General features: G+C 45.0%; 1 protein-coding gene across 2 annotated transcripts in view; it reads left to right on the forward strand.

Annotated features, from left to right (window-relative positions):
- Positions 1-144: 144 nt before the first annotated feature.
- Positions 145-20,873, forward strand: part of ACSS1 (acyl-CoA synthetase short chain family member 1) — a 50,694-nt gene continuing 29,965 nt past the window's right edge. For both annotated transcript variants that reach the window (XR_009957802.1, XM_062571310.1), the window contains exons 1-4: positions 145-433; positions 4,595-4,691; positions 16,494-16,693; positions 18,163-18,338. Coding sequence is in view for 1 of the 2 variants with exons in the window: in XM_062571310.1 (XP_062427294.1) it covers positions 145-433; positions 4,595-4,691; positions 16,494-16,693; positions 18,163-18,338 (762 nt within the window). In the remaining variant the exon portion in view is untranslated. The remainder of the gene's footprint in view (positions 434-4,594; positions 4,692-16,493; positions 16,694-18,162; positions 18,339-20,873) is intronic.

Genomic DNA, 20,873 nt, shown 5'->3' on the forward strand with positions numbered 1-20,873 from the left:
GGGCCGGGCCGGGGCGCTCCTTCCCCGCGCGGCTGGCTTCCCTCTCGGCGCGGCCGAGGGGTGTTGCCGCGGCTGGCGGGGCGGCGCCGCAGCTGGCGGGGCCGGCAGCGGCGCGGCCCCGACGGCGGAGCAGGGCTGTGCCCCATGGCGCTGGCGGCGGCCCGCGCGCGGGGGCTGCGCAGCCTCCTCCGCGGCCCGCTGCCGCGGCGCCCGGGGCCCTTGGGCGGCCGCTGCTGCGCCAGCAGCGCCGCTCCGAGCCCGCCCGGCGGCTACAGCGCCTGGCAGGAGCGGGCGACCCGCGACCCCGGCGGCTTCTGGTCCGAGGTGGCGCGGGGTGCGCTGCGCTGGGACAGCCCCTTCCACACGGCGTGCGAGGCCGGCGCGGCCGGCGGCGCCGCCCGCTGGTTCCTTGGCGGCCGCCTCAACGTCTCCGGTAAGGCCGGCGCCGCCGGGCATCCCCTCAGCCCCGGCGGCCTCTTCTCCGCCTCGCCGGCGCGGGCCGCCGCGGCGCCGCGGCCGTTGGGGCCGCCCGCGTGGCTGTGGCGGGCGTTGGGGCCGTTGGCGGCGGCCGTTGGGGCCGTTAGTGGCGCCTGGGGCGGCAGCCAGCGCGCGCTGCAGCTCACCCCGGGGGTCGCGGCAGCCCGAGGCGGCCGCAGTGGCGCCGGCGGCCGCGTTTGGGCTTTCCAAACGGTTTGCCCGGCGCTGCTGTGTGCTCAAGGCCCTTTCGGGGGGGGGGGGGGGGGGAAGAACGAGGAACTCGGTTCAGGAACGCGCTTCACCGAAGGATGACGATCAGCTGCCGGCCGCGGAAAACCTCAGTGGCGTTAAGAAATACTCCAAAACTGAGGGGAAAAATACCCAAAGCTGCAGATAACCCTGAATAGGCCCTAATAACCCTCACTGTGTCCTCTCCTGCGCCTGGGCCGCTCCTCACCCCAGGGCCTCTTGGGCCACCCAGCAGGGTGCAGGGTGCCACGTGATCACTGCCCACCTTGGGCACCGCTGCAGCCCTGTAACCGCAAGGACTCGGCAGTGCCCGTGCAGAGGTGAATGAACCAAGGGAGAGTGGTATAAATCTGACAGTTCGTCTTTTACAGAGGAAGCTGCAGTCTCTTTTTGCTCTTAACTGAGAAGCTGATTTGGGTTGTTTCTTCCAACTTCATCACTTACATGAAGAAATGGAAGATACGTTGCTATGATTATTTTGTCTGGGAGGCTGCGAAAGGCAAGAATATCTGTGTAAGGGAGAAATGTCCTGTGAGTGTGCTGAGACCTGCTGTGAGCACAGCGTGAAGTGCCAGCATCCCGTTCAGAAGTCTTGCTCTTGCTGACTTATGTTAGCACACGTAAGCCAAGTCTGTCATGTAAAGTGCTATTCGACCCACATCAGGGAGGATCTAGGAAAGGCAGTGTTCTTTAAGTGTTCAGGTATTTCTTTAGGTGTTTAGGTATGTCTTTTGCTGACTTTTGCTATGTTTCACAGTAAAGCTGTTGCCATAGCCAATGTTGCAGTTCCTGAAGATAAGGGACAGGCAGATGAGGTGACACAAAGAACTGAAGTTGCCAGGCAGAAACAGTTCCATTTCTGCAGGACCCAAAGGCTATTTCAAACAGGCTAAACGTGAAGGAGGCTGAAGCCCAGGCACTTCCCTCTGACTGTCCTAAATACCTCCTAGCTTCTTTCTAGCCCCATCTGCCCTGAAGTCTTTTCTGTGCTCTGGCCTAGCTTCATCCAGTGGGATGAAGCCCCAGCCCCTGTCTAGGGAGTAACTTGGCGGTGAAGTCTTTAATGAGGAAGTGTTTTTTAACTTCATCTCTCATAGCTGGAGAGAGTGCTTGAAACACTAGGTTGTTAGGAATACATAAACTGTAACATCTCTGACCACCATGTTTCAGAACAAAAGAGCAAACCCTCCTCAGGTCTTCCAAAGAACATTGCTGGGCATCTACCCCCAAGGAACCCAAATGAAGGAAGTTGTGTGCTCAGCCCTGATTCCAGCACGCAGGATCCAAAGAGAAGTGAGATTTTTAGCTAGGCTTCTGTAACAAGACTTCAGTTACTCCTGCTGAGAGCAAGATCCTGGATGAGCACAGACTCTTAGATCTGTTTCTTTCTTCTGGGTAGTGGAGCCAATACCTTGTTCTGGAACCCCCATGGGCCAAGTGTCTAAAATCCAGGTATTGCTGGATCTGACTGTTAATGCATTTCTTGCATCTGGTTCTCCTTCTGCAGGCACTACATGCCACTTGCTTTTCTTTGCATAGTTAAAAAAAATATAGACTACTGAAAGATGCACAGAATTAAAAAGTTTTCCTGTTGCTGCTTTTTTTCTTTTAAAGCACAAAAAGATGAATAGCTTGATATTTGGCTACAGCTGAATGACTGGTTTTCTCCTAAAAGGCTCTGGTTTTGTCCCTTGATTTGAACACTGACTATGTAAACATGGAAACTTCTGGTCCCTATTCCATAGCATCCTATATTCCCCTCTCCAGGCATAGCTGAATTGTAGGCAACTGAAAAAAAAACAAACAAACAAACAAACAAAAAAAAAAAAACCTACTGCTCTTTGCTTGGAGAGACCTTTTGGTAGCATATGCAGGAAATGTGAAATTTAGGCCTTGTGGGTTTATTGCAATATAGCATCTTACCAGGGAACGACCCCAACAGCTTACTGCACTTGCCATGCACCAGGTTCTCAGGAGCGAGTCTCATCTAAATAGTTTCCATATGCTTTTCCAAGCACTGTCATGGAGGCAAGAAAGCGTATGGAAAACCCATTGCTGTGTAGCCATGAGGAGAAAGTCACTATATTCTCTTCTGCAAAGTGAGTGAAAGACAGTTGTAAGAGCAGGAAGGAATTAATAGCATTTGGGCTTGATTCACCTATGAGTTCTTACTGAGCAAAGAGCTAAAGCTCACACTTGGCTCAGTTGAGGCTTACTGCATTCTCACTGAAAGCTAATACTGCTGCTCGTGAGGAAGAAATGTTGCTGGGGAAACGAATCCACATTAATGTGATTTACTGGTAGTGTGGCGCAATACATAAGGGTATTGCTACAGTGAACTTGGAGATAGGATTTGCTAAGGGTCCCACACCAAAATGCATCAATTACCTATGAATAGATGAAAGAGTTCTTGTAGGAAGCTGTATAATAAATGTTTAAAGCATTCCTGAGGAGAGCATTTGGCAGCTCGTGTCATACTAAGATGACATGAGGAATTGTTTTATTTCCTTTATAGTATTTCTATGGGAATTTTCATTAAAAAGTAAAAGACTTTAAACAACAAAAGAAGCTCTTTTTTCTCTTTGGGGACCATATTTTTGAGATTGACAGTTGTTCTGTAGTGAAATATGCTCAATTCTGAGGGAATCCTACCTCTGTCCATGTTTAGGGACTCGTTCTCACCTTATGTGTAGTATTGTAATTCAGATTTGATCAGGGAATAGCAGAAGCAGACAGTAGCAGGCTGTAGCTTATTTAAACATCACAAATTCTGACAACACAATAGTTAGCTTTCATTGCATTTAATTTATATGGAAAAATAAAATCCTTCCCCACAAGTATCAATATTTCCTGGAAACATAACCTGAAATACTGCATCTTTTTTTAGAATTCTCTATGAGTTATGCAGCATTGTGCCTGACTGTTTTTTATAACAGTCTATTGAAATAAAGCAACTGCCTTTAGAAGCGTGTGGTGAAATAAGTAAATTTAGTGAAGGCCTGGAGTTAATACCTTACTGAGTTGTTCTCTAACCATGAGGCAATGCTGAACATGCAGGCAAGTTCCCTGAGTGCATTCTTTAAAAGTTCCTTTAAGGTAAATGCTCTCTCAGTTCACTTGGACCATCCCATCTCACGTAGTTGGCCAGGCTTCCTCTACAGCTGTTTGAGAGGGATGTACTCCAGGAGGTAGTTCTGCCTTCACATTTTAGGAGGTAAAGCACACAGTTTAAGACCTTTCTCAGATGTCTAGAGAAGCTGAACTGACAGCCTGTGTTGCTATCTGTGCACAGTTCCTGGTTCCTGACTTCTTAGACCTCCACTGTAATCTGTGAGCTTATGCTAGATCCCCAGATTTTAGATATTTTTATTTAGGTGAGAGGTTCAGTCCTCCAATTATGCTTGTTTGTGGGGAGGGGAGTTTTGCATGAGCTCTAATTAAAAAATTCAAATGATAAAGTGCTAAAAAGGCAAATTAGGAAAGACAGTCTGTCAGATTTATGCAGTGAAATGCTCTTCTGGGGAGGACATCATCAGGAACAATTCTTCTTTATGCTGATGGGAGCAGGGAAGAGATTTTTTGCTGCTTTACACACAACTCATTTTGGTGTCAGTGGAGCTGAGCTGACTTGAACTGGCCAGGGCCTCTTTTAGGGTTGCCATCTCTAAGGCAGCTGTACTGATTTAGTATAGTATGTTACTACAAATCGGTAAAGGACAGCTTTTCGCAGTGTCATAATAGTGCATGGCTAGCTAGCTAACAGTTGGTATATCATCTTATGCTTACTTGCCTTTATACTTGACCAAGCTAAGTTTACAGAACACCTTGCGTATGATCAGGCTTTGTTTAAACCTCTGTTTTCTTACAGTGAATTGCTTGGATCAACATGTCCAAACATCTCCAGACAGAGTGGCTTTGATTTGGGAGAGAGATGAGCCTGGATCTGCAGTGCATGTTACATACAGGTATGCCAGCTTCTCACAAAGCTTTACCATGCCTGGCAATGTTGTGGGACTGGGAAAAGAGCTGCTTCTCTGAAATCTGATGCCCGTTTAACTGCTTTCTTCCAAGATACCCAGCGCTGACGATGTGCAGCCATAGCATTGCTGCCAGGTTGTCGTATGATGATGAGATGGCTGCTGATAAATGGAGTCATGTTCTCACCCAGAAATGATACTTTTACCTGGGGTTCTTCATGAGGAGGTCTTCCTGATTTTAGACACCTACATAATAAGTATATTGCAGCATAAGAGGTACAACAGATATAAATAAGCAACAGTAGCTGAAAATTGCAGATTCTGATCTGGCATCTCCTGGTTATAGGTTTAATCAGGCCTGCTTGTGGTTGCTTTCTGTCCTAGTGGGAACTTTCAGGACAGAAAGAGTTTGTGCTTCTCCCTGGCTTACATTCACACCTGCCAGTTAGTTTTGCTTGTTAAGGGTGTCCATGGTAAAAACTCATGAGCAGCTTTCAGTTTCAGAACAGCAGCAAACGTGTTGGTGCAAACAACAACTTGTGTTGTTGGTCAGTCATATGGTACTGAATCCTTGCTGGAGGTAATTTGAAGTTCCATGTATTTATATTTATCATCCTATCCCCTGTGTACTTTAGAGCAACCTTAAGGCTCTCTGAGTGATGCCAACTAGTAATTGCTGCTACAGGTGCTAGGGTTTGCTAGAAGATGGCAGCCTTCAAACATACTTCTCTCCTCCATGGTGTCTCCATACCTTCAGTGAGACAACAGTCCTGCATGCAAAAATGCCCCCTGCATTGTCTCTGTCTAATAAGGGTTAAAGGTTGCCCAGACATGTACATTCTTCAGTGCTTCCTTGAGGCAGTTAGATGTTTGATCATCCACTGGATCAGAGAGCACAGGAGACGCAGAGTCCTGCCATCTGACTCTTAGTTTTACACGCTATCTTCTGCAGCATGTGGACAGTTGGGATTCCTAGAGCTTTTTGATCGTAAATAGATTCCAGGCTGGTTCACCTTTGACATTTATCAAGCTTCCTAAAACATCATTGTTTGAAGTGACAAAGCTGGTCAGTAGGGAGAAATGAGTGTACTAATAGCTAGGATAGGTTAGTACACCATACAGCAGAAATAAATGCTGGCTTGTATAAAACTGTGGAAGAAACTAGTTTATCTTAATCTCAGCATTGTTATTTGACCTGCTCTGTAAGTATATTGTGATATAAATGAGTTGTAACCTGCTTAGTAGCTTAGCTAAAAGCTTTGAATTGTGCTTTTGCCATCCCGGTGGTATAAAAGGAGGTAGAATCTAGGGTTTCTCCCAGAGCTTGGGATGATATATGTACTTTTACTGCTCTCTTCATGTCCCAGGTGTGAAAATGGGGTAGACCGGAGGTGGGAACTGGCTGATGTACTTTGCGCTCTGGGTAACCTGAGAGGAGGAGCAGCTCATCAGATAGCACAGCTTCACTCAAGGCAACTCTAGCCTCCCCCTTAGGCTCTGCTACTTGAAAGGTGCTGAGATACTCTGAAGTAAGCCCTCAAACTGTCTCCTTGGGATCTCATGAGGAATGACAAGACTTTTCTGAATAGTAACTGTTTTTTCTTGGCCCCTGGCATGCCAAAAGTATGTTTGGAGGAAAGCATATATCAGCCTGTGGACCTGAGATTGCAGTGGCTTGAAGACAACTTGCCCACCCTGAAAACTGAGCCCATCTTTTTGCTGCTGTGCAAAGATTTGATACCTAGCAACCAAAAAGGAGAATATCTAGGTGAAGGACAACCTCGATTTTCAAATTCGGAGAGCCGTGTTCCTGTTTCTGCCTGATATTGGTGGTACCTGTGGTGAAATGTAGCTGCATTCTGGTGACACATTTTAACAAGAGAATTTCCACAGAGTTGGAAGACAGATTGCCTTATTCTCCACATCTCACTGTTAAGTCAGGAATAGCTGCACTGAAAGCAGTGGTATAATATGGTTGTATGCAAGAAAAGCATCATGTTTTATCTTGAAATAACAGCCTCTTCTATGGACTTTGGGCTGCATTTTTAAAGGTTTTAAACTAAGCAGTATGGTTTTCCAAGGCATTTTGGTACTGACCTCCCTCTGAAGCTGAGCTTAGTTGAAAACCTTTTACAGTAACATCTTGTTTTGTCTAGAAGTTTTGTTGTGGGAAGTTTTTTAGCAAAATAGGTGGCACAGAAGTTGTGATGCCAGTTCAACAATCCTCAGTGAGCTTTCTGCAGTAGGGTAATCTCTGCATGTTGGCTTCAGTATAGGACAGGCCTTGAGTGGAGGCTGGAGTCATGAAAGGGATGCTGGGTATCAGGAGGACCTAAACTTTGGTATCTGATCTTTGCTTCTGTGGCAGAGAAAACATGCTCCTATCTTTAGGATTTGGATGCATTGTTAATGGGACAAGAGCTTTAAGTTTGTGCACTAGGAACATAAACACTTTATGTGTCATGTCATCACTGATGAGCCTTGAGGAAGGTCCTGGAAGCTCAGCTTGGATGTGTCTAGAACTTGAGTGCTAGGGAGTACGATGCACCCATTCTCTTCATTATCTGCTTTGCAAAGCTGGCTGGTGGGAGTATTTTCTTCTTGTGAGGCATGAGGAAAGATAAAGCTGCTGGTGTGGATGCTCTCCCTACTCCTCTGGGGAGCTGTCAGTGGCAAGCAAACAGCAGAGTTTTGGCCCTGTTCCCATCACAGCCTGCAAAGGAAGCAAGCTGCTGTGCAGGAAGAGGGCTGGAATGGCTTCTTCCTCAGGGATATATGCTTGATCATTTGGGCAGAAGGGCCTCCTCCATGCACTGGCTGGAAATACAGTGGTGTTTGGCAGTGCTGCCCCAACTTAGCCCTGGGAGAAGTAAGAGCCACTGTTTGCTTCTGCTAGCCCACTAACTGCTCGGCCTGCAGTGGGCAAAGAGCTGGTGGGGCTGTGCTCTGAGTCCTGCTGCGGTTGTCCACAGCTGTCAACCAGGCAGGTTGTGTTTATACAACATAGTTTAAGTGCTCCTTCCCAGGAAGGGAATTCTGATATCACCTTATCGGCAAAGATACAAAAAGCAGCGAGCAAAATCTTTCAGCGCTGCTGAATGGTTATTGCAGCTCTTACCAGCTCACCTGTAATGAGTACATAACTTCTTATAAAAGCTTCTGCTATAAAACTGAATTGCCTCTTTGGAAAGTCCTCCTTACTGCTTCTCATTTTCCTGGTAGCCCAGGGTTGCCCAAGAGAGAGACACTAACCCTCAGGAGGGCACGTGGCTCCTAGAGCAGCCTCAGCACCTCTCTCCTGCAGTAGGGAGGATGGGTTAGCACCTTTCACTACCTGCGTTTGAGGTAGTCCAGACATTGGAGCTGAGGTTAAATGGCATGATAGCATCAGGCTGCTCAGGTCACTGGTTTGCACCTTATCTCAAATGATCTTTTTCACTATTGAGGTTTATCTTCTCTCTCCAGCCAATGCAACTTAGCCTTTTGGGAAAAAAAGGTATCTGGCCCCTCTTGTGCTTCCTCCCCGCCCCCCCAAAATTTAATTTTCTATCAAGTAGAAATTCGCCTAAATTTCAAATTATCTCCAGTTTTGAATGAGAAGACAGGAGAACTGGGTTTTTTTTACTGCTCTGCAGCAACAGGTCATGCCAACGTCCTGAGCTTTTGTGGCCGCAGTCTGCAAAGGAGGGAGCGATCATGTCAACCTTTGGCTCTCTGGAGGCCGAAACACGGTAAATTGGTAGGGCACTGGTAGGTAAAACAGCAGGGCACCTGCTGCAGGTAACGTGAAGGATCACACTGCCGTCAGTGGCCAGTTGAATTTGTTGGTGGAAGCGTCCAACCCAGCTGGGAGTATTTTGTCCTGTTCTGTGGGTTTGCCAGGGCCTGAAAGCCTTGAAACCTTGCAGGGGAATTTCCTGAGGGATTGCTGAGCCTAGATTTTTGCGTGCTCTATTATCAGTTGGGTATATAAGCAGACAGTTCATGGCTGCAGCTGTTGGATTACAGCCTCTATAAACCCAACAACAGGGAGGGTTAAAGACAGCAGGTGAAAATACAGCAGACCTCCCCCTGACTGCAGTGTAGTTATTTCTTCTCTTCAGCATTCCTGTGTTTACCACAGCTTGCATGGCTTAGCCACCTGTGAACAAGTGTTACCGAGCACTGCAAATCCTGCGTACACAAGCCCAGGGGAGCAAATTAATGATGCATGCGTAGAAAAATACCCTGCTAATTGGCTGAATCCCTCTGTCAGCCATCGGGACGGGTCACAGCTTTGGCAGATTGTTCAAGAGCAGGCGGCATATCAGGTCGCAAAGGAATTGCACTAGCATGGAAGGAGGGTGAGAGTCCTTCTCAGAGGGAGAGTTGGGCTGGGGATACAGACTGAGCAAGCTGTCTGAACAAGATGCGGCTTTGTGGAAAGGGATCTTGCCAATGAGAGCCATGCAAAGAAGACTTGGGCAGCAGTAGGCAGGAGCTAAGCTGTTTTGGGGAAGATTTTCAGGCTGGGTATCAGCAGAAGAGTTTTAATTTACAAAGGAGCTCACTCTGGTGCAGAAAAGCTTGTGGGAGAGGGAGAGTTCAGAATGTAAAGTACAAGTTAAGGAGAAGAAAGCAGAAGCTAAGAGGCCAGGAAGTAGGATCCAGAGCAGCTTTTCAACATGTGAGGATGAGATGTGCAGAGGTGTAATGGTTGAGCACCTTTGTTAGCCGAGACACGGCATCCTCCAGAGAAACCCCAGTGAGGGGGTTTCTTAGCCAGGGCTGAAACAGTTAAGGTTGTATCTGAGATTGCAGCAGAGATGGCAGTTCAAAAGCCACGTGGGTATTTGTAGTTGCGTAATGTGGAAAGGGTTTCTCAGTGACAGCAAACTGTTACCGTCTTTCCAGTGTTGGCTTCTTAAGGTGAACTCACAAATAAATCTAGGCAAGGCTTATAGGCTTACCCCATCCAAGGCAGCTCTGGGGACTTTTCACTTCCTCACCTGAAAACGTTTGCAAGGGCTTGTCCTCACCTTGGTTTCTGAACGTCTGAAGAAAGGCTGGAGGATTGTGGGAGTAGATTTCTTGGCTTAGCAATTGAAATTAAAGAAAAATCATCCTGAACCCTGTATTTTTCAATTATTCTCACTCAAATTGAAAAATATTGAGGTGAAAAAGGAATGTGTGTTTTCTTTATTTAGCAAGAAGTGAGGAAAATGGAGGGCTAAACTGAGGGACTGTTCGTGGAAGCTGCAATGAGAGTGACTGGATTTGTGCATTATCCTTGTGGCCCAAGCATTGATGCAGAAAGGAGAGATGGGATCGGAATACCTACTTGTTTTTCAGAGGCCGTGAACCAGTGTCCTGAGCATCAGTGCCCTTGTCTCTGTTGTCCTGAGGTATGGAGACAGCCTTTGATCTTGGCCGTTTCGTAGTAACTCGTGTAGAGCAACAGTTAGGAAATGGGATGAGGGTGCTGGGCTCAGAGATGCCCTAGATCTTTTTTTTTCTTTTTTTAATAAACTAGATGGTGCAATTGATCTGAATTTTCAAATAGTTTCAGCCTGATCCAGACTTCATTTCCAGGAAATGAACTATTCACTGCAAGAAACACTCAACCCAGTCTTAGTGCTGAAAGAGCAGAAAGCATGGTTTATGCTAAAGCTCTTTAATTAAAAACATACTGTTAAAGCCTATAGAAAGCATTAGATGAATTAGCAAAATATCTAGAAATGCTGTGCAAAACGCTGTTCCCTGAAGAAGGTTTTGATGCATTTTTTTCATGTAAAAAGAATTGGCTTCTGTTGTTTAGAAAGCTTCAGGCTGTCTTGCTGTAGTGAAAGATAATATCAGAGTTCTTAGAAAGAATGTTTCTGTTAGGCATCTCTAAAATGCCTCGCAGAATGGCTGTTTGTTGGTTTTAGAGGAGTTTTTGTTCCAGACATTGAATGATGGGCCTTGGAAACACAGGCACCGCTATATCTGGGAAGAGAGCAGGGAGAAATATGATCTGGTAGTTTCTGAGTGGAGATGTCATAAAGATAGGGAGAGAAGCACTGTATCCATTAGATTATAGCTTAAACAGAAATATTGACCTGAACAGTGATTTACCGGTTTTGCTGAACGGCCAGCATTGCAGCCCTTGAGCTTTTAAGTGATGCTGTGATAGCTGAGGAAAAGCTTGTGTAAAATGTGATCAGTCCGTAGAATGGAACAGTGTTAGCACTTAGAATCTTGTTTACGGGTGAAAAAAAGCACAATTTACCTGTATAAAGGCAAGAATTTATTCTTAGTACAATTAAAATCTTAACAGTCTAATCATTATTAGTCCAGATTAATAATTATTAGTCTAGATCTAGCTAGAAAGAGTAATAATAGTTAAAATTGTTATACACGCACTTTTTAGTTACTACACTTTTTCCTGATGTTATGCTCACCCTTCCACTGCTGCTTTGGGTCCTAGGGCTGATTGTGTTCTTCTAATGTTGGTGGAGCTTTGTGCTGCGTCATCAGCATGTGGAGTCCTTTGCCAATAGGAACCTGATGTTCTTGCTGATGGTTTCTTTCTCCATCACTCTAGGACCCACTTGGGGTAATTTTTATATGTTTGCTGTTGTGCTTTTACGCTTTGATCTTTCTTCATTGGTCTGCAGATACATGTTACATCCAAATTTACTATCTGCAGTGGCTTTTACATCTGTTAGATACTATTTCTTTATTCTCTTTGTTACCCCAACACCATTTTTTTCCAACTCCAGCTTTGCATTTCTTTAACAGACCTCAGATGAGTTGATCGTAGCATGAGGTCTCCAGTGCCCCATCTCTTGTCATCTCATGCTTATATCTCCAATTCTCAGGGTCTCTGTTTTACCAGACTTGTATTTTTCTGTACTACATCATTATATTAGAGTCATAAAACCATGATTGTACCATAGAAAGATAAACAAAAGTAAACCAGATTAGTCATAGCCACCTGATCAATTAGGAGAATTGCTGTTACAGCTAAACCAATATATGTATATGTCAAGGAAAGTTAGGCAGAGCAAGCCTAACAAGCTTCATTCTCCAGGCCTTTCAGACTCAGTACAAAGCCTGTGACCTGTTGTGTTACAGGACTATAGGGTAACAACAGGAGCAGACTCTACTTTTCATGCTGTTACTCAGCAGCTTGTAACATGAAATGGCTATGAGAAGGGCTTGTTCCAAACCTTATGGAAATGAATGGGCAGTAGATCAGAAGTGGCCCAAGGGAGGAAACCCAAGACTAGCTCTACAACAGGATAGTCACTACTAACCTGGAGGGGGTGTTTATGTGCAACCCAACTTCTTCCTGCTCACATTTCTGATGGCGCTTGTGGAGGGCTGACTCTGGCTCTAGTATTCTTGTGCATGGCGTTTAAGACCTATCATTGCATCTTGTACACCTTTAGCAGGTGTGTCAGTGGGTTAAGACAGTGCTTCCCTCTGAGTTTGGAGGTGCTTGGTTTGAGCAGCTAGATTAGATCCATCTCTGCAAAGGTGGAGTGAGACCAGAGTTGAAATGGATCTGTTTGACATAACTGCCATTTCCTAGTTCATTTTGGCTATTTGCTCTCTGCCTGGTTGCCTTCATGTGGAATCCATGTTCAGTAGCTATTTCCCTTCACACCTACAGTGCAAAGAATGGGTCAGACTTCTTGTCCGTATTTTTAGTTGAAAGATATTTTTTTTTCTGAAAGCAAGTCCAGAATCTCCTCCACTTCTCATTATTTTTACATTCCCTGCCTATGTTTATTAATACATCAGCCATGTCCCTGTTTTTTCTACTATGTCCTATGTCTATGCTTTGTTTTAAAGGATCTCTTTGCTTGTGGTAATGCAAGCACTAACTGCTTCTTGAGTCCAGCTGGTTGCAGGTTCCCCATTTCTCAGTTCTACCCTGATACTTTATCCACTAAAGTGATCCCTATATGGAGTCCTGTTACCCAGCTCATTCGATTTGCATTTGCTCTTTAAAATCTGTCTGGCAGAGGGGCTGTGATCTGTTGTGCATTAATTGACTTTGCAGTTTCTCAGCTTCCTGTGGTCAGAAAGGCTGGGCACTTCCTTTATTTGCAGCACGTTTCCTTCTCCGGTAGCTGCTCCACTGAGATCCTCCTGTTTCCTGTCAGGGTTGCGTTCAGGGAGCCAGCTGTCCCTGGGGTGCTTGGTATGCCTGGTGCCTCTGTCAGTCCCAGGTGGTTCTCTTCTCCATTTCTGCAGAGTGTAATGTCCTGGTCGGCACAGTCTGCTTTGCTGAGTGAATTGAAATTGTTTGCAAGTGCAGGCAGGGGGCAAGACTTCAAGCATTACTTTAGATTTCACCTTTCTCTCTCTTTTTGTGATTTGAAGAAGCAGTATATGTCTGCTCCAAGCCTCTGGCCAGCCAAGCTCTATCCTTTACTGGAAAGGCTGAGGCCTTTTAGAGTAGAGGTTTTTGCTCTACAACTGCTTCTGCTCGCCTTCCTTTGCACCACATGCTTCAGTGCAGGCACAACCCAAATGAAGATGCTTTGGTTATCAGTGTCTTACAGGCTCCAAGGTGACAGTGTCCAACTCACTTCAGCGTCTGGTGTATGTTTGTGGTTGATGAGGCTTGCTTTTGACACAGCATGCTTTGGGGTGTGAGTGGGGAAGAGCTCTCCTCTTGTGCAAAGGCTAGCTGTGTTAGATGGTACTGCCAGAGCTTTTCTGCAAAGGGTCAGGCAGCACAGGGTTTCAGGCCATCCAAATTGCTCACTGCTCTTTCAACCTTGCGTGATGGCAATGCCGAGTTTAGCTTCTGTTGCGGGTGGGGAGGATGCAGTTCTATAGAGCACGCAAGGAGCGTGATGGATCTATCTCACCCAGTTCTGTGTAATAGTGAGGTGTTTGGTCAAACTTGCGGGCTGAGGCAGCATCCCTGCAGGATGCTTATGTCATCCTGAGACAGGCATCTAGATTAAGTCCTGTAAATGCTGAACTGCTAGTGTGTACTTGTCACACAGCTGTTAGACAACAAACAGCATGGAAAGGAGTAAGTGAGTCAAGGACAGGACTCCTGAAACAGCATTTCTTCTAACTCCCTTTCTGAACCGGAGAGGAAATGTGTGTTGCTGCTATGGGAGCCAGAAGACATGCCTGGTGCTCAGGGATTTGTGGATTTCTGTGATGAAGATCTTGGCTTCACTTTCCCTATGACCCCTTCACCTTTGTGTCTGTTCCCTCACGTGCTCCACCTCCGAGGGAACAGAGTGGAGCATGACTTTCCCATCTGGGCCTTTTGACAAAGGCAAAGCAAATAGATCTGGGGATGAATAGAAGATCATGAAGGCACATGTAATGACTCCTTATTGTTTATCAGCGTGCTTACACATTCTCATTAAGCAAGTGTTAAATCGAGGTTATTCATAAAAACTGATGGAGGCTTCTGCTATCACTATTACTGAGTCCTAACTAAGCAAGTGAACCACTGAGTTGTTCAGGAAGGACACACCAGCCGGAGGTCTCTTGGCATTTCTGTTGAATAGAAGTGGTTGCAAGTCTAAAAGCACTCACATGTTTTCCCATTGCAGATAAGTGGCTTTTCTTTTGCTTTCTCACAGCTTCCTACCTGGGACTTCACTTTCTGCTCTCTACAGTTGGGCAGCAGCAAAGTTTGATTTTGTTCTCTCTCTTTTATATTTATCCAGGTTGAGACCTTTTATGACCTTTTAAGACAAGAAGCAAAAACAAATATGAAAATTCATTATTGTAGGGAGTTGTTCAGTTCATGAATTTGTAGAAGTAAGCAAAAAATACAGCTAGCAGACTGCATATTTATGTAGATAGTGAGAATATGCAGTACTGTGTTTATAAAACACTTGGGAAAAGGTATTATATGTTGAGCTTTAGGGCTTAAGCAAACCTCTAGTTATAAGAGATAACGAGGAAATTAAGTGCAGGGGAAAGACACTCGATATCTACCTCCTACAAGGCTGCAATCTCTCTGCTGTGGCAGCTGTTGCTGGCTACTGCCAGAGGCTGGGATGTATGAACCTTGGCACTGCGCACGTCTGGCTGCCCCTCCAAGTCACTATGGGAGGGGGGGGAGATTTATTAGTAGATCTACTAATATGATCTATTTATTAATGTTACAGAAGTACTCTTACAATAGGTAACAGAAAGTGCTGTGGCTGGGATTTAAGGCTGATTATCTTCAAAAAATGGCAGGGAGAGAGTATCCCTGCAGTCATCCCTGTATCTTTATGTCTGTTGCTTCCTTGCCCTCACAGTGCATATAGGATTTTATCCTAAACCAGTTAGATGCCAAATTATTCTCAGCCCATGGTTTTGTTGTGGAACACTTCGACTTTGCCTTTTTCCAGTGTGCATCGGTTTAGAAAAAGAAAGAAAACAATTTTTGGCTGATCAGAAACATTTTATTTTTGGCATAGCCACTAACTGAAAAGTTGCTTGTTATTTTGGGTTTTTTAAAGCTGTGCCCAGTCCCTGGGGATAAGGATACACTGGTAGATTTGTGCTCTACAGCTTATTTTGATATACAGACCCCTCCCCCAAAATGCATTTGTTTTTCTTAATTTTTGCACTGGAGTAGCTTGCAGACCGCCAATCATCTGCAAGTCACAGATTGAAGATGACTGTGCTAAGGAATAGAAGATACTTCTCTCCTGTAGGTCCTGATACTCAGTGAGCTTCTGCACCCGGATGACAATTTTTGTTCCTAGAGGACTCTGAGACTCTTCTTGGCATCAGTCAGTGGAAGGCTCTGCTGCCTTCTGTGAGGGTCATCTTTTTCCTTGGTATGAGCTCGCTCCTCGCCTGACGCTGCATCCTGGACTTACCTGTCTTCTTGGAGCCTTTCCACTGTGAACATGGAGTTGTTCAGTTCATGAGATAGGGCAATATCTCGATCTCAGGCATGGCAGCAATCTTGTTATTCTTGGTGCAGGCATCAGAACACATACACATGCAAATCCTTGTCCACAAAGTGCATTTTTGTTCCTTAGAGGAATGTTTCTTCTGTTAAGTTAGCACGTCACAGTGGTAAACACTGTGAACTGAGTGTTCCTGATCTCAGTGTTCTCAGGTTTCTTTTTGTGAGGAAGTAGTTGTGGTTTTATTCTTGTGGCAGCAGTATCTTAAGTGTGGCTGGACTGTACTATTTTGTTACATGATAGGGGAAAGACAAACTGACAAACTCAAACTGTACATGATCCGGTTGTTGATGAGAATCTTGTAAAATATGATTCACACAAATACTTCAGGGCTTAATTTCACTTTTCTTCCCTATGTATGCAAATAATTTGCTTACCCTTTTAGTTTAGAAACTACTAGCTGTAAAGTGCTTCCAGAACTTCCCTGACATAAAAGAAACAGTACTGGGCTTCCATTTATATTTATCTCACAACTGTTCTGGCAACTTCTGACTGAGCCTTATGAGCTTGTAGGTCAAATGAGTGGACACCAACTTCTGGAGGCAGCCACAAGCTTGCTGGCTGCTCTACCCAGGCTAGAGCCCATCAGTGAGGGCAAGGGAAGTTCCTCCTCTGGGCAGTGGCTGTTCGTCCTTCTGCAGCTAGCGTGGTTCTCTGTCTCCCTGTCCTTCCTTTCCCAAGGGCGGGAGCAGGCTGGCTCTGAATAGGCCCACTCTCCTTTAAGACACAAAAGTCAGTGTGCCTTATACTGCTGAGGCAGCGATGTCCAGAAGTGGTCATGATGCCTCACGGGGTCCAAACTCGTCCTTTTTTGCTCCCCCACGTAAAACAAGTTGTGCAATCTCATGAAGACATTGCTTCTGTGCTGCAGGGAACTTCTGGATATGACTTGCCGTCTCGCCAACACCCTGAAGAAATATGGGATACAGAAAGGGGACAGGGTTGCAATTTATATGTCCGTGTCTCCCTTGTCTGTGGCAGCCATGCTGGCTTGCGCCAGGATTGGTGCCATTCACACTGTGGTCTTCGCTGGATTCAGTGCGGAGTCCTTAGCTGGGAGAATCATGGACTGTAAGTAAATGCAGCTGGGTAACAAACCCCTTCATACAGTGTTCAGCACCCTCCAAGATATGCTTTTATCCAAATTCCATGTTTTCTTGATAGAAAACGTTTCTACTCAACTGGCTGGATAGTTCAGCAGTCTGTGAAAAGTACTATGAAGAGCCTTAGTGGCAGACACAGTATCCTCTGGCTTTAAAGTACTTTATAAGTTGCTTAAAATTCAGTCTGCTCCGAGTTCTTGCCAGACAACTGTAAAGCTAGAGGGAAAACAGGAGATGAGGAATGGGGCCTGATTTATTCTTTTACAGTAAAATTGGATTGGTTCCCTGATATTCATGCACGATGCTGGTTCTGCAGCCTACGTTGCAGTATTGTATATACAGCAATGAAGTGTTGGCAACCTGGCCCCACTGTGCTAGCCACTGTGCCAACACACAGAATTGTTTTTTAACCCAAAGCACTTGTAATGTGATTAAATAAAAAGTAATGCTTAGAATACAGCAGAGGAACAAAATAGCAAGTGGCCTACATCTTAGCAGTTACATCTATTTTTGTATGGCTAATGCAAGAGAATAAATCTTGCAGCAGTTTTTATCCTTTCTTCTTCTTCTTTTTTTTTTTTTTTTTTTTTTTTTTTTTTTAAGCAGAGTTAATCTACAGAGAACAAGTGCATGTTTTGGTTTGTCTCTCACTTCTGGCTGCTGGTGTGGAAGTGATGGGCTAAAGAGTCACTTTTCTGCAGCTGTACCTCTAAGGTGCTATTATGTGCAGTGGCTTCCAGGAAGTTTCCCCACATAGTCCTTGGAGGTTTAGAAAGGCTGCAGGCATCTCTAAACATGAAACAACCATGTGCCTCTAAGAGGGTGCTGAGTTTAGCGCTGTTAAGTTTGGAAAGGACAGTTACATGCACTCACAAAGAGAGGATGAGAAGGGAGTGAAGAATGTGCTTGTTCAACAAAGCCTGCTGAAGTTGTAGGAAGACTTTCACTGGTTTCAGTGAATGAGCTGCTAGCCTAGAGAAGCAATATATGCAATTACATATGTAAATAGAAGTAAACTGTTCTGCATGTTGACTTTAACAGGGCAGAAACTGAATTAAATTGCAATGAGGAGTACTTAAGTTAGACATTGTGAAAGATTTGCTGATATTCATAGTAATCAGACATTGGAGCAGACTGGTGGGGAAGTGGTGGAATAGCATTTTAGGAAGATTAGACTGACAGCTGTCAGTAATGATTTAGCCGGAACTGGCCCTGTCTTGGGGTGGAAGGAATGGACTAGACAACCTCTGGAGGTCCCTGCTACCTCTAATCTCTGTAATTCTCAGGATTTAAAATAGTTTTGCCATCTTTTGATTGATGCAAGTTCTGAGTATTTATCACGTGTGATGTGCTCTACATCATTCCCCAGTGTAATGAAAGCAAAGTACATGTATCAGAAAATAGCCTGGTACGTCTACTAATTCCCTCTTTTTTTAGCTGGATGCAAAGCAGTCATCACCTACAACCAGGGAGTCAGGGGCGGCCGAATCATAGAGCTGAAGACAACTGTGGATAAAGCTGTAAAGAACTGTCCTAGCATCAAACATGTCTTTGTGGCTCAGAGGACAGAGAACGAAGTCCAGATGGGTGACTGCGATGTTCCCCTTGAAGAAGTATGTGGATGTTGGTAAATCTCACCATTTTCCCTGATATTTCTCAAGAACTGTGGTGTTTACAGTGTCTGGGGAGGGAACCATGGTACTGTAATAAATGTAGGGATCAGCCAACACAGCTTCAGAAGAACTGAGGAGGGGCTGTTTAGAGCAAACGCAAGAGAGTTTAGCTGAATGTGTAGAGCATGCATGCCTTTGACATTGGGCATTGGTCTTTGGTCTGCTGTGAGCTACACTGAGAATCTGCAGTCAAGGAAGATCAGGTGGTCCCTATACTTTCCTTTTACACGTGTGCTGGGTTAAAAGCTGGTAAAGCAGTTACTGCACTGCAAACTTGGCTTGCTAGTGTAGCCATCCAAGACTTGCCAGCTTTGCTTTTGGCAGTGACTTGTCTTTGCCCTGCTTCTGGAGCAGGTTTTCAATGTGTGCTGAATACCAGGCTGCTCTTCCTGTGCTGCCACAGTACTCTTGCAAACAGAGCTAAGATTTAAGGAATAAGTGCTTCCCAAGATCACTGATATCATTGCTGTTACTGTTATACTGTGTTCAGACATACTGTTACAGTTGTGAGCTGCCACATGTGCTGTCACTGCCAAATAGTCAAGTTCCAGGAGAGATTTAATGTGGTCAAAGGACAGTAAAATGGTTCCCCTGTGATGCAAGGGGACAGTGATGGCTTGGGAATATTTGCAGCCTATGCTGCCTAGAGAAGAAAGCAGTGGTCATTTTAATGTGTTGTTATGCTTGGGACCCTGCAGCCTAATGCAAAAGTGGTTTTATCAGTTTGCCAGCAGCAATAAGCAGAAAGTACTCATCACAGTAATGCCTAGAAATCACCCCTCTGCAGACAAGATAATTACTCAGGAGTCCCTGTGCTGGTCACATGAGATAGGAGAAAGAGTAGGCAACTAGTAGGTAAGTTAAACAGGACAAAGTAGGTTTTAGTCAGAAATTGTCCTAGTCCTCCTTACTCCACCAAGAACATGTTAAATGTCTCCCCTACCCGGAGTGTGCAGACAGCCTGAGGCTCTTGTTCTGACAGAACTGAGCTCACATCGTTGTCAGTTGTAGAGTTAAATGTGAAGCATAGCGAGAATTCAATGTTAGTGCTATTGACTCTGTCATCACTGATCTTCACAGCAGAAGCATCCAGCTGTTGTGCCTGTCTCCCAGGTCATAGGTGTTTTCTGTCCTGTTGCCTGTCTCATTTCTTCACTTTCCTACTCACCAATGTCTAGTTTGTCCCTCTGTGTGCAATTTTGTTTCCTTCGTGCAGATTTCTGAGAAGCAATGAGTATGTGGGGCAGTGTGGAGAACAACAGCAATGGCGTATTGACTAGCTGACTCTTCTTATAATTCACTCACTTATCCCCTTTCTTAATTGAACTGCAGCTACTGTGCAAAAACGTACACTAAATTTTAAGCTTATGTTTTCCTGGAGCACGAGAGCTTGATCTTAGTATCAAAAACTGGCAAGTAAGCCTGAACTGGCTGCATTAAAGAGTCACAGTAAATACCTGAGATGAGGAAGAGCACTCTAACTCAATGGACAAGAATTAGGTCTGACCTTGCCAGCTCTTCTAACTCTGTTAAGCTTCATTTATCAGACACTATTAAACAATTGGACTTGTTGTTAGTAATGCTTAGTTGTAAAAACAGCGTGTTTACAGTGTAGGATTTTTTAAAAAGGCAGTAGCTCAAAATCTCTTCAAAGAGCCACCAAGTAATCCTTGCAGGGTTCATTATTCATCTAGGAGTGTGGGGGGGTTGAAAGAAGCAAGCTAGCTGTGCCGTTCTGCAGCCAAATGTTGAACATCTGGAACATACAGTGATTACTGCAAGTCTGTATACAGCTAAGAGAAACGTTCATCATCTCCCTGGAAAATTCACAGCCTGAGTGGACAAGCTATAGAAAGAGTGCTCTTCCATTGGAAGCAGAGTGCCTTTGTGCTGTTTATCTTTCTTTTATCTTTCTTCCTTTGTGTGTGTTATCTTTCTTGAAGAAAGCCTTTCTCCTGGTCTGAGTGTCAAATAGGAAAACTTTTTAGTGACGAACTTATATTTCCAGGTCACAGCCTATCTTAATTCTAGCACTTTGCATCATAAATGGAAAGTGTAAGTGCCATTATCAGTTTGCGACCCCCAGGTTCTTCAGATATAGAGGATAAGTAGAGGCTCAGAAGTGGCAGTGAGCAAGCACGTGGTAGACATTCTGGTATTGATGTCCAATGTTTCACTGTCTGTTTGGTCTGAAGATTTTCCTTGGAATTGCTAGGTCTGTTGTTTTTCACAGTGCAGCTCAGCCACATCTTAGCTCCAGCTTCTGTCTGGATCAAGCATAATGGGGCAGGACTGAGAGCTGGTTCTCATGCACATTCATGCAAGGTCTAAGTGCTGATGAGAGGCAACATCCTTTCTCAGCTCTTTTGGGCTGTGGCACTCACTGCAAAGTGTTTTTTGGATGCTGGCCCTCTGCAAGCACCACTGCTGTAAGGTGCAGTGACTCCAGACATCTTTTTTGAAGCAAGTTCTTTC

This window comes from Rhea pennata, chromosome 3, assembly GCF_028389875.1.
Source record: "Rhea pennata isolate bPtePen1 chromosome 3, bPtePen1.pri, whole genome shotgun sequence".
Lineage (NCBI taxonomy): Eukaryota > Metazoa > Chordata > Aves > Rheiformes > Rheidae > Rhea > Rhea pennata.